Source organism: Microtus ochrogaster, unplaced genomic scaffold (assembly GCF_000317375.1).
Source record: "Microtus ochrogaster isolate Prairie Vole_2 unplaced genomic scaffold, MicOch1.0 UNK33, whole genome shotgun sequence".
NCBI classification, from domain to species: domain Eukaryota; kingdom Metazoa; phylum Chordata; class Mammalia; order Rodentia; family Cricetidae; genus Microtus; species Microtus ochrogaster.
In genome coordinates this window covers 3,261,278-3,277,616 of record NW_004949131.1, presented here as the reverse complement: position 1 = coordinate 3,277,616, position 16,339 = coordinate 3,261,278, and the positions used below count along the sequence as shown (strand labels likewise).

The window sequence follows — 16,339 nt, the reverse complement described above, 5'->3', positions numbered from 1 at the left end:
TATATATATATATATATATATATATATATATATATATATATTTATTTATTTATTTATTTTTAAAACAAAGAAATAGAAACGCCATCCCACCCCACCCCCACTCCACTTCAGCTCTTCTCCGTGATGACCTGTAAGGACACTGCATGGAACTCTGGAAACTGAATGAAAATCTCACAAACCCTGAGGAATGCAGCTTTGAAAACCACCGAGAAAGAAAATGGAGTTTTCGCAGAGTTGAACACTGTACTCAGCCGCTTATTGTGGGAAGCTCGATTATTTTGGTGACGTGAAATAGCCAATCCCAAACAGAGGAGCGCCAGGGTAAATGACTGTAGACCTGAGCTGCTTGTTAGCTGGGAACATAAGAGGTGTCAGCTGGCTTGTGGCTGACCCAGTGCCTTAGAAACTCGACCCGTCAGTCTCTGCCAGTTGATGCCCTTTCCAGCTCACTGCATGCACAAAGAAACTGCAAGGCCCTTTGCTTGAAAAACTCCGTGATCTCGATCCGTAAGCTGAGCGTTCCCTTGCGTCGAGCTGTCGGGTGTGCAGAGCAGGTCTTTGTCCCAAGCGTGCTCCTCAGGAGTCTATTTTACACCGCTATGTCTCACCACCAAAGCCATAGCCCGCACAGGACTCTGCACCTCCCATAGTCAGCTATGGGAGGAAGAAATCAGAAGCAAAGACAGAAGGTTGATTCTTGGTTCTGCTCTTCGCCTGCTGTATAGATGCAAACAAGTCATTGGGCATGTCACCCTGCTCTCCAAAATGAGATTCTTGTCAGGCCATGTTATTGCATCTCTATAAAACCAGCACTCAGGAGGCCGAGGCAGGAGAGCTGTGAGTTCAAAGCCTGCCTGAGCTATGTTGTGAGTGTCTCGACATGTGCACAAACATGAAATGGAATTCTATGCTCTTACCTGACGTGTGGATCATTGTGAGAGCCAATGCCAAAGTCCTCCTAAGTTCTATAAAACACTGGAAGGACTTCTGTGTGCATATGTGTAATATGTACGGCACACGTAATGTAAGTAAGAGACCAGTGTGCTTAAGGTGGCGCTCTGGCTTCAGATGTGGACTAGACTGTTCATTCACCACACTTTTAGGTTTGCAGCAAAAAACAATTAAAGGGACAGAGATTTCCCATATACCCACATCCATCATATGCATTAATTTTCCTCTGCTGGTGTGTGTGTGTGTGTGTGTGTGTGTGTGTGTGCGCGCGCGCATGCCTGCACATGTATATATGAGAGAGTGTGTAGGTGTACATGTGTGTATATCTGTACGTGGAGAACAGCCTAAATTGTCATTTCTCCAGTGCTGTTTGCCTTGTTTTTTAAATACAGGATCTCTTGTTGACCTGGAAACCATTAATTAATAAAGCTAGGCTTCTGGTCAGTAAACTCCAGGCATCCGCCTCCTCTGCTGTCCCAGTACTGGGGTTACAAGTGCACCTCACCATGCCTGGCTGTCTTTTCCTTTTGACATGTGTTCTGGGGAGTTACAGTCAGGTCATAGTCACCTCTCCATTGTCATCTTTTGTTTTGTTTTGTTTTTGTTTTTCCTTTTTATTGATTTTATTAAGCTATACATTTTCCCCTGCTCTCCTCCCTTCCTCTCCCCTCCCCTTCAATCCTCTCCCATGGTCCCCATGCTCCCAATTTAAACAGGAGATCTTGTCTTTTTCTACTTCTCATGTAGATTAGATCTTTGTATGTCTCTCTTAGGGTCCTCATTGTTGTCTAAGTTCTCCAGGATTGAAATTTGTCGGCTGGTTTTTCTTTGCTTTATGTTTTAAAATCACTTATGAGTGAGTACATATGATAATCATCTCTCTGGATCTGGGTCACCTCACTCAATATGATGCTTTCTAGATCCATCCATTTGCCTGAAAATTTCAAGATGTCGTTATTTTTTTCTGCTGTGTAGTACTTCATTGTATAAGTGTACCACATTTTCCTTATCCATTCTTTGGTCGAGGGGCATTTTGGTTGTTTCCAGGTTCTGGCTATGATAAACAATGCTGCTATAAACACATGAGCACATGTCCTTGTGGCACAGTTGAGCATCCTTTGGATATATACCCAAAAGTGGTATTACTAGGTCTTGAGGAAGGTTGTTTCCTAATTTTCTGAGAAATTGCTACACTGTACCAGTGGGCTGTACCAGTTTGCACTCCCACCAGCAATGCAGAAGTGTTCCCTTTACCCCACAACCTCTCTAGCGTAAGTTGTCATCAGTGTTCTTGATCTTGGCCATTCTCACATGTGTAAGATGGAATCTCAGAGTTGTTTTGATTTGCATTTCTCTGGTGACTAGGGATGTTGAGCATTTCCTTAAGTGTCTTCCAGCCATTTTAGATTTCTCTGTTGAGAGTTCTTTGTTTAGGTCTGTCCTTCTTAACAAATGGTGCTTGCATAACTGGATATCAACACGTGGAAGAATAAAAATAGATCCATATCTATCACCATGCATAAAACTCAAGTCCAAATGGAGTAAAGACATCAGCATAAAGCCAGCTACACTGAACCTCATAGAAGAGAAAGTGGGAAGTACATTTGAATGCATTGGCACAGGAGACCACTTCCTAAATATAACCCCAGTAGCACAGACACTGAGAGAAACAATTGATAAATGGGACCCCCTGAAACTGAAAAGCTTCTATAAAGCAAAGGACGGGGTCAACAAGACAAAACGACAGCCTACAGAATGGGAAAAGATCTTTACTAGCCCCACATCAGACAGAGGTCTGATCTCCAAAATATGCAAAGAACTCAAGAAACTGGTCATCAAAGAACAAATAATTCAATATATAAAAAAATGGAGTACAGATCTATTGTCATCTTTAAGACATATTTTGCTAGCAGTGGTAAACAGAAACTCCAAGTAGACTGACAAACTAAGTTTTAGTTATAATCTCCAGATGATAGTCAAATAATTACAACCAAAAATCCAGGAGATAAATTATATAGAATTAAAAAATTCAAATCTCAAAGAAGGAAAAGAGGGGACAGAGAAATAAAAAGCAGAGGAGATAAGAACACTAATAAAACAATAGACTTGGGGCTAGAGAGATGGCTCGGAGGTTAAGAGCACTGACTGCTCTTCCAGAGGTCCTGAGTTCAATTCCTAGCAACCACATGGTGGCTCACAACCATCTGTAATGAGATCTGGTGCCCTCGTCTGGTGTATGGGCATACATGGAATGTATACATAATAAATAAATAAATCTCTAAAAAAAATTAATAATAAAATAATAGACTTACAGCTGACCAATGGTTGTCATCAATACATTGTCTAGCACCCACAGGTAAAGAGCCATGTCATCAGAAGAGACGGGAAGAGAAAACCCAATGTGCTGCCTACTAGAAGCCCACTCTAGATAAATGGTACACACAGATTAAACTTCAAAGGGCAAAGCCTGGCAGTGGTGACCCACACCGTTAATCCCAGCACTCAGAGACAGAAGCAGGGGATCCCTCTGAGTTCAAGTCCATCCAGCCTGGTTTACATAGTAAGCTCCAAGCTAGGGCTACATGGTTAAGACCATGTCTTGGGTGGCGGGGAGAGACAAACAAACAAACAAAAACCAGAGTGTATTGAATGGAGAAACAGGACTATCCACAAGTGTGGTTGAAGACTTTAGTACCCAAGGTACTTGATTTAAAAAAAATGTCTAAGCTGCCCTGTTCCAGTCCCTGTGCAACAGCAGTAGAAATATGTTCTTTTTCGGTGCCTGTGAAGCAGCCACCAAGATAAACTGTGCCCTGGGCTATAGAGCAGACTTTAACAAATTTACTATAATTACAACCATATAAGCAGGTTTTTTCCCAAACAATAGAATTTAAATGAAAATCAGTAACAGGAAATTGGAAGCTTCTCAAGCATTTAGAGCTGAACAATACATGGAAATGAAACAACAAACTTCTGAATAATCAGGCAATTAAAAATGCAGTCTTCACAGGCTGAGATGCTCACCTCCTAGCCCGATGATTGAATTCGATCACCAGGTCCAACATGGGAGAAGGAAGCAACTGGTTCTCACAGATTCTTCTCTGACCTGCATGCACACACACACACACACACACACACACACACACACACTAAAATGAAAAAGTTTAAGTAATAAAGTACGGATGTATAATATAATGTGGATGACCTTTGAAAACATGAAAGAAGTCGGTGATAAAAACCAGGCAGTTGTTTATAGGAAATGCCTATAGCACAGAGAGCAGCTACCTAGGGGTGGAGGCGCAAAGCCGGAGCACTGCTGAGTGAGAGACTGCTTTGCAGAATGATGACAGTGGTGCATTAATGTTAATGGTGCAGCTCTGCAAATCAGCTCAATGACCTGTACACTTATTTATTTGTTTGTTTGTTTATTTATTTATATTTTGGTTTAATTTATGTGTGTGTTTTGCCTGCATGTATGTATGTCTGTGAACTGTACACTTTAAAATGAGGTAGAATGTTAGCATTATAGAGCCTTATAGCATGTGACTATTGTCTCAATAGAGCAAAATGATGTTAGAGTGATTCTCAGCCACTAAGAGCACTTGATGCCCTCCCAGAGGACCTGAGTTTGCTTCCCAGCACTCGTATAGGCTCGCAACCACCTATAACTCCAGGGGATCTTTTGGCCTCTGATGAGCTAAAAGATGAGAGTAACCAACTACACATACGTGGCATATGTTCACACACACACAAACGCGCACACACACAGTTTGTATTTATCATTTGCTTTCCTGCTGCTTTTATTAAACACTGTGACCAGATGTAGCTAAAGGAAGAGAGGGTTTATTTTAGCTTACAGTTCCATAGGAATAAGGGCATGGTGGCAGAAATGGGAAGCCAAGAAATCACATCTTCAACCATGAAGCAGAGAGCAAGCTGAAAGCAGGGCTGGGCTTTGAAAAAGTCCACCCTCCACCCCCAGGAGGGTACTTCCTCCAGCAAGGCTGCATCCTACAGCTCCTGAAACAGCCCCACCAGCTGGAACCCAGTGTTCAGAAACATGAGCCTTGTCAACATTGTGTAAAAACTAGAAAGAAAAAAATCCTTAAAATATTAAAAAAAAAAGAACAGAATAGATCAAAGATAAAAGGCCAGTACATCTCAACCCAACAAGATTTAGTCCAGGAATGCAAGGCTGGTTCAATGCTGAACATTTACTTCCTTGAGGAATTGCAAAAGGTTGGTCTTTGGATACCAGGTTACAGTTAGTTATGTGGAAGAAAGGGTTTCTGAGAGACTAGTGCACAGTAACTGACTGCAGATAATAATGCCATATGTTCCAGCACAAAAAAATCAAAAGTATTTAAATGGATACCTTACCCTGACTTGAACATTATACAATGTATGTATATTGAAACATTACATAGTATCCCATAAATATATAGAATATTTATGTGTCCATTTCAAATTTCAATTCCTTAGAGTTGAGGAAATGACTCAGAGGGGACGTGTTAGCAAGCACGAATATCTGGGTTCAAATCCCCAGAACCCACATGGAGACAGGAGAGATCAAACTCTCCTAAGTTGTCCTCTAACCTCTACTTACACACGATGGCACACACTCGCCTGCGTGTGTGCACATTCATCATAAATAAATAAAGGTCTTTATTTTAATTTAATGACTTGTACATCACTTGCCTAAAATGCACAAGGCTGTGAGTTCAATCCCCAGCCCACAAAAATATCAATAATAAGAGTTCAGTTACTGTAATTCATTATGTTAACAGACTGATGCAGAAAAAAAAACCCCGTCTTAATAGATAAAAGAAACATTTTAAATATTCAACATCTGGGCTGCAGGGATGACTCTGTAGGTAAGTGCAGTCACTCTGCCAGTGTAAAGACTTGAGTTCAAATCCTTAGCACCCATGTAAAAAGCTGGGCATGGCCATGCACACACCTGTAACTCTATCACTCTGGGAGATGGAGACAGGAGGATGGCTGAAGCTTGCTGGCTGTCAGCCTAGCTCCGGGGTCATTGAGAGAACCTGTTTCAAGGGACAGAGAGTGATAGAGCAGGACACCCAGGGTCCTCTCTTGGCCTCTTCCTGCATACCTGCACGCACGTGTGTGCGCGCGCACACACTCACACATACACACACACCGCTCAACGCTCTTTCCTGGTTTAAAAAAGAAGAACAAACACAAACAATAAAGGAGTGGACTTCCTTCACTGTTTTTAAAGCGTGGAAAGGAAGCTACTGCTGAGTGTAACATCTCAGGCCCGTCAGGAGCAAACCGCTCACTGCTCCAGCTCACTCTGTACTGGAAGTTCTGGCAGAAAGAAAAAGAAATCAAAGGTACATTGATTGTAAAGAAAGAAAAGCATAAAGCATGATTGTGTGCCGGGTAAAGAGAGAGTGCGAGCAGTGGCCCTCAAGAAGGACTGGAAAGGATTTTACTGCCTGATGGCAACCCAAGGGAATTTTGGAGGGCACTGAGACTTTACAGTTGTAAAACACCGAATCCATATCTATGAAAGTCGAAGTAACTCTTGAATCAACGTAATGTTCGTCCTTAATGCTACAGTCAGTAAGGAGGCAACTCGGGGCTGCTTCAGCCAAGCCAACTGGCAGGCTTGGCTTAGTGAGGTTAGGTAAATGGCGTGAACAATAACTGGAAGGAAGGGTCCCTATCCAAGAATCCATCACTGTAACCTCTAGAGAACAGTCTACCCTGCCTCCTGTGCTGGGAGGCAGCCTGCGTGCTCACCTTGCCAAGTGCCACTTCTTCCTGTTCTGCTGTGCTCTGGGTATTGGGCTCCTCTGCCTCCCCTGTGCTGCCATTGTCTCCTTTAGCACCTGTCACCTCTGGGGTTCTGAGAAAAAGAGAGCTGTGCTTACACGGCCTCCAAGAACCTTCCGTCCTACAATGTCATGCCCGACTATGTCCCACTGGCGTGTTTATTTGCCGGGATTTTGTGAGTCTCCAATGTCACATTATTTCATAGTCTGTTCCCATTGCTGCAGCAACCAGCATGTCATCAGGGAAGAACTGATCCACTGCTGTGACCTTTGGAACCAATTTGGTTTCGATATAGCTTAGTAGAGTTCAGATATTCAGTTTCCCGTCCTGCCCCTACCTCAGATAAATTTATTTCCAATTTCTGCCAAGTTGGAAAGAAGCCGAACAGTCACCTTCACTGCTCATGGCAAGTGACTGGAGTCTTACAGCAAAGGGAATCATTGACGCTTCCGTGGGCCTAGCCCTTCAAGGCTCTGTGGATGAATCAGATACGAGTCCTAGAAAGATTTCTGTTTGACAGCATCTCAGAGACTGTGAGAAGCTGATCTGTCCACCTGCCTGCACATCCCTCACCGTATTTCCTGAGTTCAGTGTTAAGCAGAGAGTGGGCTGTAGAGAATGTAGGGCAGGACTGGGAAGATGGCTCAGTGGGTAAGGCATCTGCCTCGCAAGCATGAGGACCTGAGTTCTGATCCACAAACCCACATTAAAGCTGGATATGGGGCTGTAGGGGATGACTCAGCAGTTAAGAGTACACACTGCTCTTGCAGAGGATCCAAGTTGTAATTTATTTTTTTTACTGCTTGTTTAATTTATTTTAAATCTTTCATACCTATAGGTTTCCATTTACATTCTTTTTTTCATCTTTTTTTTTATTTATTAAAAATTTCCACCTCCTCCCCTCTTCCCATTTACCTCCCTTCCCCCTCCCCCTCCTTCTCCAGTCCTAAGAGCAGTCAGGGTTCCCTGCTCTGTGGGAAGTCCAAATTGTAATTTAAAAAGGTACTCAAATCACTAGTATTGAGTGGCCTTTAGGAAAATTGCTTAGAAAAAATGCGGAATTAATATAGGAACGTGTTCATATGTCTATTCTAATTAAAAGATGTCCTTGGAGTGGGAGACTGCGTGTGTGTGTGTGTGTGTGTGTGTGTTGCTGTCTGATGACCTGGGCTTTAAACTTTAGCTGACAGCCTTCTGGGCTGGTGTCAAGCTAACAAAGATGGTGTCATTCAATGGCCAGCACTTGACCTTGACCTTGGGAAGATGCTCTCAATAGTTGTGTGTGCATTTATGTACATATATACCTGTAAACCTCATTGAAAATCACGCTCAATCAGATAGCTCACAAAGATCTTCATTTCTGGGTTGACTTTTGTTTCTTTTGTTTATAGAAACAGGGTTTCTCTGTGAAACAGTCTTGGCTATCCTGGAACTTGCTCACTAGACCAGACTGGCCTCGAACTCAGAGATCCGCCTGCCTCTGTCTCCCGAGTGCTGGGATTAAAGGCATGCGCCACCACCGCCCGACTGTGTTCTAAATATCATTTTGAAATCAATGGACTGGAGCATGGCTCAGTGAGCAAAGCACTTGTCGTGCTGGCGTGATCCCCAGAATTTACATAAACCAGATGTGGTAGCACATCTGTAACCCCAGTGTTCCTACAGTGAGATGGGAGTGGGGACATGAGAAGCCCTAGATGCTCGTGGGTCAGAGAGCCTGGCAAATACAGTGGTGATCCTCTTGGACACCAAGTGGAAGGCGGGACCTGACAGCCCAGGTTGTTCTCCAACCTCTGCGAGTACACTGTAACCCACACAAATGCCTACATGCATACGCATGCATGCACACACATGCATACACACATTTTTTTAAATGTGTCATGGAGTTCTTCCCTACACTGACTCCTGTCATTCACTTTAGGGAATTGGAACCTCCGTTGCGTGGCTACCGGCATTATAATTTACTTAAGCAGTCTCACTGAGAAACACTGAGATAGCTTGTGTACTTAGGGGGCGTCAGCATCTCAAACACTTCTGTATACTTCCAGAAATGGATTGCTCAGGTACTTTTCCAGATGTAGAATTCTCTAGACAGAGTACACACAGGGTTTTAACAGTGAGATCAAATTGCCCTCCAGTGTGGCAGAGCCGAGTTAAAATCTCATCCGCTGCATTGTGGGTGCTTGTTTACTTTGTACCTGACGGTATTGGTAATATTGATTTTTTTAAATGTTAACCCAATATAGTATTCTTCCATTCGGCAAATGTCTGTGTGGTTAGCGGTGTGCTGCACCATCGAGCTGTTCCGTGAAGCATCATCAGCATCTTGGCCTTTCTGGAGCCTAGTGGGAGACAAATGCACAGCGGCCTTGCAGGAAGGCTCTGTGTCTCGTAGAGCACGTGAGGGAAGAAACGGGCTGGACTGAGAGTAAGGCACCAGTAAGAATTGGTTGTTGCTGAGTGGTGGTGACACACACCTTTAACCCCAGCACTCGGGAGGCAGAGGCCGTCAGGCAGATCTCTGAACTCAAGGCCAGCCTGGTCTACAGAGTAAGTTCCAGGACAAACCAGAGCTACAGAGAGAAACCCTGTATTGGGAGGGGGAGATTAAGAGGTGAAGGGGATATTTCTGGGTGAAGGGATAGCATTGTGGAGAGGTTGTGAAGAGGGTGAGTTAGTCCAGAAACAGACCTAGCCACGTGGAAGTAGTCGTGGCAGGCACCTGAATTCCTTTCAATGGACTGTTGGGGACAGAAGCTAAAGAAAAGTGTGTCTGGACCATTCAGAGAAATGAGCTGTGTTTGTTTGTTTTCATTTTTTTTTTCTTTTTAGCATGTTTTCACATGCTCTTCAGGTGGTAGTTGCCCACAGAGACCAGAAGAGGGAGCTAGAGTTACGCGTGGTTATGAGCCACCCAGCGGGAGTGCTGGGCATGACAGAGCCATGTCCTCTGGAAGAGTAGCAGGCAGACCCCGTTAACTGCTGAGCCATCTCTCCAGCCCCAAATGTGCTTCTTTTCATTAAAAAACAGTATGCATTTTCATTTTATGCTTGTGGGTGTTTTGCCTGCATGCATGTCTGTGTGCCCTGTGCAAGACGGGTGCCTGCAGAGGACAAAAGAGGGAATCGCATTCCTGGAACTGGAGATGTAGAGGGTTGTGAGTCACCATGAGGGTGCTGGAAATTGAACCCTGGTCCTCTGCCAGAACATCAAGCGTTCTTAACTACTGAGCTATCTCTCCAGCCCCCCCCCCAACCCCTTTTTTAGACAGAGTCTCATGTAGTCCCTACTGGATTCGAATTCACCAGGCAACCAAGGATGACTTTGAAATTCTGATCCTCTTGCCTCTGCTCCAAGTACTGACATCGCAGGGTGAGCTACCCACACACAGCTTTATTCAGTGCTGGAGGAGAACTTAGGGTTTCTTGTCTGCCACGTAGGCGTTCTCCCAGCTGAGCTGTCTCCATTGTCTGCCTCCGTGAATAAATGTCTAAGATGCTCAGTATACTTTCCCTCTGTTTCTGCCCTGGTATTTGGGTCAGGTTTGAGTGTAGGGCTGGCTCGGGAGGTGCCTAAGTATGGTGACTCTTCTGTCCCTTCATGAAGCTCCCAGCAAGAAGGCTTAGTCTCTGGGAAAGGCAGCTACAGAAACACTGCCAAAAATAGTTTTAAGAACAAAAGAATCTTTATGCTAAGAATAAATGGACTCTCGGTTTTGCAGAATGCAATAAGATAGACCATGAGTGTGACCCTTATTGAAACTGGGTGGTGGATAATTAGAGGGGTATGACTAGCCAGTTCCTGTCTAACTGCTTATAGCTAAGTTTCCCATCATGGAGTTTTAAAAGTGAAATTGATTTGTCCTATAAAGAGACAGCACAAAGAGATGGAGAACCCTGCTATGTTTGTGGTGTTTAAAACGGAGATGTTCTTTTCTTTAACATCTGTATTAATTTTTTAGAATACCTTTTTATTTATCCTTTGACAGTCCCATGCATGTATCCTGAATCTCCATGATGCCCTCTGTGGTACCCCCTCGCCACTCTCCCTAGACTGTCCTCAATGTCCCCTCCCACCTCCGTGCCCTCCTCTGTCACTGCTGTCACCTACTGAGTCCAGTTAGCGCTGCCTGCTGGAATATTCGCTGTCCTTGTTGGCTTGGTGTTGTCCAGGCAACCATAGCTGCAGTGGGCACCTGAGTGCCACAGCCCCGTCATGTCCGGAAGAGAACATTTCTCAGCGCTCCTCCCCATCCACTGGCTCTTACATTCTTTCTGCCTCCTCTCCCAGGATGTTGCCTGGGCCTTGGGGGATTGATGCTAATGCCTCATTCAGGGCTGAACACTCAACAGTCACTTGTTCTTGGCCCTTTGACCGGCTGTGAGTCTCTGCATGGCTGTCTACTGCAGAAAGAGTTTCTGTAGCCAAGGCTGAGAGCAACACTAATCTTTGAGTTTAAACATAAATATCAGAAGTCAGTTTGGCAGCATAGATACAAATGGGGACATCTTTAAGCCTAAACCTCCATGGTCATGTAGGTTTCAAGGTGCCAAATGTTTCTAAAACAAACCCTAACCTAACCCTCCCTTTAGTCCAAGACCTTCCTTGCCCGTCTTTCTCCTACCTTAACTGTCATCCCAAGTCCTCACGAACTTAAGTCACTTCATGTCCCTAAGGAAGTGTGCGGTTACTTAAGACATAAAGGTTTTCTTTTGCCTGGCAGTGGCAGGGTAGTCATGGTGACAGGGTGAGGCAGCAGCAGGTTACATTGTAGCTTCCATTGTAATCAGGAAGCAAATATAAACAGGAAGTAGGGCTCCACTAGAAGCCCTCAAGGCCCACCCAGAGTGACCCACTTCCTCCAGCAAGGCTCCACCTCCTAATGGTTCCACGGCCTTCCCAAATAGTCCCGCCCTCTGGAGTCCAAGTGTTCAGTCCACTGGTCTATGGTGGACACTTCACGTTCAAACCACAACAACCAGTGTCTGAAAAGTGAGGCTAGCAAGAGCTGCTTAGCAACATGGTGAGGATTACATCTGACAGCAGGTACAGAAGTCTCCAACACGGCCCACAGGCTCAAAAGCCACAGAGGCTGGGAAGGTGGCCCAGCATTAAGGGCACTTCCCCTCCAGGCATGAGGACCAGAGTTCAGCTCTCCAGGATGCAGGGAAATTCTGGGGGTGAATGGAAGCCCATCTGCAGTGAAAGCTCTCTGTGAAGATGGGAGCCCCAGAACAAGGCAGCCATGCTAGCCATTTCCAAGGCGTAGTTGAGAGGCCCTGCCTCAGTGAATAAGACTGAGATTGATTAAGAAGGACCCCTGACATCAAACTCCAGACTTACACACCCACACACACACATACACATGCACACCTATACATACATATAAACACACAGCACATAAATATGCATGAAAAAAAGCCTAGAGAAGTCAGGAAGGGAATAAAAAAAAAAAGAACAGACATAACCTGGAAGACCTGAAAATCATGTGGCCCTCTTGGCTTTGCCACTGTTGGTAAGCATACAGTCGGAATTATAGGGAAAATGCTATCTTGCAAGAGAAAGGCAAATACTATAACTGTCATAAAAGATCTGTGTTCATCAATGAGACTCAGCCTCTGTTGCGGGATATTTGATCACACTGTGAACCTCCAGATTACACTCACCCCTCCCCCACAGGAGGTACCTATTGACTCTTCTGTTGGCCCCCCACAGTTCAGTAGGTGCCTCTTTTGCGGGAGTGATTCATCAACCACTGATGGAAACCAAAACGAATGGAAAGTGGCAGCCTATAGACCAGGGGATGGCATAGCCAGTACTGAGGAAGGAACCACGAAATCAGTGTGGCACTATTGGCAATAAGACAAACAGCTAGGAAAGCAACAGGAAAATCTCCATCTTCTCCAGTCCATGGTGTGTGCGATGGTGTAACTATATGATCTTCAGAATGGAAAGCCACTAACTGCAGATAAATGGCAGAGAGACCTGTCCTGGGAGATGGTATGACCTCGCAAAGTTTAGCAAAGACATCAAAGTTTATGTAGCTCATACAGGCAAGACAGACAAAACGTCTGAAAATAATGAAATATGCTTAATTAAGACTAGAGTATTAAAATCTGCCAGGAGATGGATTCAGAATAAATCAGCAAGAATGATAGATTACACAATCAAAATACTTGAAAGTTTACCCCTACCACTAAAAAATAATGGGAAATGGAGAACCAAATTTAACCAGTGTAACCCTTAAGAATAACTATTATAAGGAATCCATAGCCAGGTGGTGGCACACACCTTTAATCCCAACACTTGGGAGGCAGAGGCAGACACATAAGAATTACAGCGATTTAAATTTAAAAGCTCTTTACAAAAGACAGACTAAAATTCAAAGTAAATGTCCTTTTATGACATTTATATTTATGATATAAAAATAAATACAATTGTGCAATTGTGTGTGTGTGTGTGTGTGTGTGTGTGTGTGTGTGTGTGTGTGTTTGGTTGGATCCTGCAGCTCACTCCTGCTTGATCCAGAAAGCCCCATTCCTGTCTCTGTCTCCAAACCCCACCCACTCAGAGAGTCTCTGAACAAGGGAAAGACACCAAAAAGTCTGGCTCCACATTCTTGGCAGCTAGAAGCTGCCAGCCCGCCCAAAGTGTTTGGCTTTTGATCATACTTGGACACAAATCTAGCTTGTGGCAAACATATATCACCCTCGCCTACAACCTATATAATCTCCCTCCTTGAGTTTGGGTGTGTGACTTCTCTAGCCTCAATCTCTGGGACTGGACAACCTGCCTGGGAGTTGCTTTGCTCAAATAACCCTGCTGCTATACTTTTTCAATTCATCTTGATATGGCTTACTGTATCAGCAGAGAAACCTATTACTGGGGAACAGAAACCTATTAATAGGTATATTTATCCACATATACCAAGGTATATTTAGTTTCAAATTTTCAAAAAAAAAAATTTTAGTTGAAAGATTATACTTTTTCTGTTGCCAAAAACCATTTTGCCCTAGGAAAGATATAACCTGCCAAAGAAGGAACTCCCCCCGAAGTTAAGGTTGGGGCAGGGTTTTGCTTTTATCGTTCCATGAAAATAAAAGCATCCAACCAGAGACCATTGTACAAGTGAAACATCTGAAGAAATGGGACTGATCATCAAGATAAAATGTCCCAAGAAAAAGAGCAAATTGGCCAAGTGGTATCTCCCACCTTCTCCAGCTGACTGGCCTGAAACCCCAGACTAATACCAGCACCGATTCCACCATCTTGCCTGAGCAGTGGCCCCTTCCCGCTAGACAACCCACCCAGTGCTCTGCTCCAATCATGGATGTTTTTGGTTTGACTGCTGTGTTCTACCTAGCCAGGATTGCCACTGAGCTGACAAATAACACCCAAAGATCAGGTCTAGACTACAAACTGTTCAGGACCCTCAAATTGCTGAACATTTTACAGAACTTTGAACTCAAAAATACTTCATGCTAAGACTGCCAAGTAAAGTACAACCCAAGCTGGACATTGTGGGAAGCTTGGCACAAATAGCTGTATTGTTGTAAATAGTCCTAGAGTTCAAAATCTTCCCTTTCTATTTACACAGAAAGGGGGAGAAATGTTGCAGGATATTTGATCACACTGTGAACCCCGAGATTGTGTTATTTAGTAAAAAACCTGTTCCTAGTTGCGGTGTGCCTCAGTCCTAGCACACACCTTTAATCCAAACATTTTGCTGGAATGTTGTGAACAGGATTAAATAAAGTCAACCATAGATCAAGAGGCAGAGCAAACTACCAACTGACAGGAAAAAAAAAATCATAGAGCGTAAGAGGGAATCAGGAGGGTGGGTAGAGACACACAGGAAGTAGAAGGGAGGGACATCTAGTTGCAGAAGTTTTTGTTTTTGATGGTATAGAAAAAAAGTTCTCATTCTGGGACATCAGAGGAGGATGAAGCAGCAGGGTGCTTTCTCCGCCTCCCTGAGCTAGCAGGTTTTCACCCCAGCATCTGGCTCCTGAGTCTTTATTAGAAAATCAACCCATTGAGATTTAGTTAAAAACAACAAAGGCCCTACTGTTGAGGAACGGTGAACAATGAGCGGGGACAGAGACTGATCAGAGCTTGCAATCCCCTGTAGAACAAGGCGTCCCTCTGAGCACTTGTTGCCTACCCCTGAGAGAATCCAGGGCCGGTGTTAACACGCCTTCCCGTTTCACAAGAAAAGCCAGGACTCTCTTTTTTTTTTTTAATGTGAAATCCCAGTTCTTAAATTTAGGCTTCATTATATTCAAACAAAACAAATAAAAAGAAAAAACACTACACAAGCCAAACCAAGCCCATCCATGGGCCAGAATCAGCGCGTGGTCTGGAGTGCACGGCCCCTCACATCAGGAATGACACAGTTACATAAGGTAGTCTCCCTCCCTCGTGCCTAATTCTCCCCTCGTGTTCTCTGCCCTCTGTTCTCAGCCTTTGCTCCCAGCCACTCCCACCCATCCCTCGTTTTGGTCCAGGTCCACGTGGAAGGGATTGGTTGAGCTGAGGTTGCAATCAAGCCCGAGATGATGCTCACAAACCCTATGCATGCCTTAGGCTGTTAGATGAGCGGCTTAGGTGCTCAGATTGCTTTCTTGGGCACACCCTGAGCTCACCAGAGAAACTGTCTGATTTGTCTCCACAGCCTTGCGAAGCCGCTCCGGCCGCTCCATCATCAACGGGAACTGGGCAATTGATCGCCCGGGGAAGTACGAGGGCGGAGGGACGATGTTCACCTACAAGCGACCCAATGAGATCTCCAGCACTGCTGGGGAGTCCTTTTTGGCTGAAGGTCCCACCAATGAGATCCTGGATGTCTATGTGAGTTTGAGTGTTTTGTGGGTGCTCTCTGGATTTGGGATCCTATGGCTTCCAAGAAACACACTGAACAAATAAACAACATGTCTTTGCCTGGGCTTGATAAAATCCTTTGAGTGAGGCCTGTTTGAGGGACCCCTTTCAGTGCTTGGCATTGGTCTCTGACATTTACCCCTGAATGTACAAGACTCACAGAAACCATAAAGTCTACCAGGTGCTTTATTACCCTTGGAGTTTATGGACCCAGTAAAACCAATTTTACTTGTTGAACCAAATCAGAGGCGAACAAATGCCATGTTTCATGAGCCCTGGAGTTCCTCCAGGCTCTTTCCTCTCAGTGCTAATTTGGCGTGTTCTCTTTTATGGCAAGAGAAAGAAAATTCTGAGGGCAAAGCGACCCACTCCAGGCCCAGCCTTCTCAACCCCATCAAGGCAAATGGAGAAGGACCACTCCCCGTGCCCCTGGATGAAACGGTGAAGCTTCAGCTGCATTACAGTGCCCCATTTCACATAGCCGGGGCTGCGGCTGCACCACAGTGCCCGGCTTCACACACACGGGGCTGCGGCTGCACCGCAGGGCCCCGCTTCACACACACACACACACACACACACACACACACACACACACGGGGCTGTAGCTGCACCGTAGGGCCCCGCTTCACATACACAGGGCTGTGGCTGCACCGCAGGGCCCCGTTTCACACACACACACACACACACACACACACGGGGCTG

General features: G+C 44.8%; 1 protein-coding gene across 2 annotated transcripts in view; it reads left to right on the top strand.

The window, feature by feature from the left end:
* The window catches only part of Thsd4 (thrombospondin type 1 domain containing 4), a 571,613-nt gene that overhangs the window by 526,249 nt on the left and 29,025 nt on the right, over window positions 1-16,339 (top strand). For both annotated transcript variants that reach the window (XM_026789951.1, XM_005368485.3), the window contains one exon: window positions 15,432-15,607. In XM_026789951.1, coding sequence (XP_026645752.1) covers window positions 15,432-15,607 — 176 coding nt within the window. The remainder of the gene's footprint in view (window positions 1-15,431; window positions 15,608-16,339) is intronic.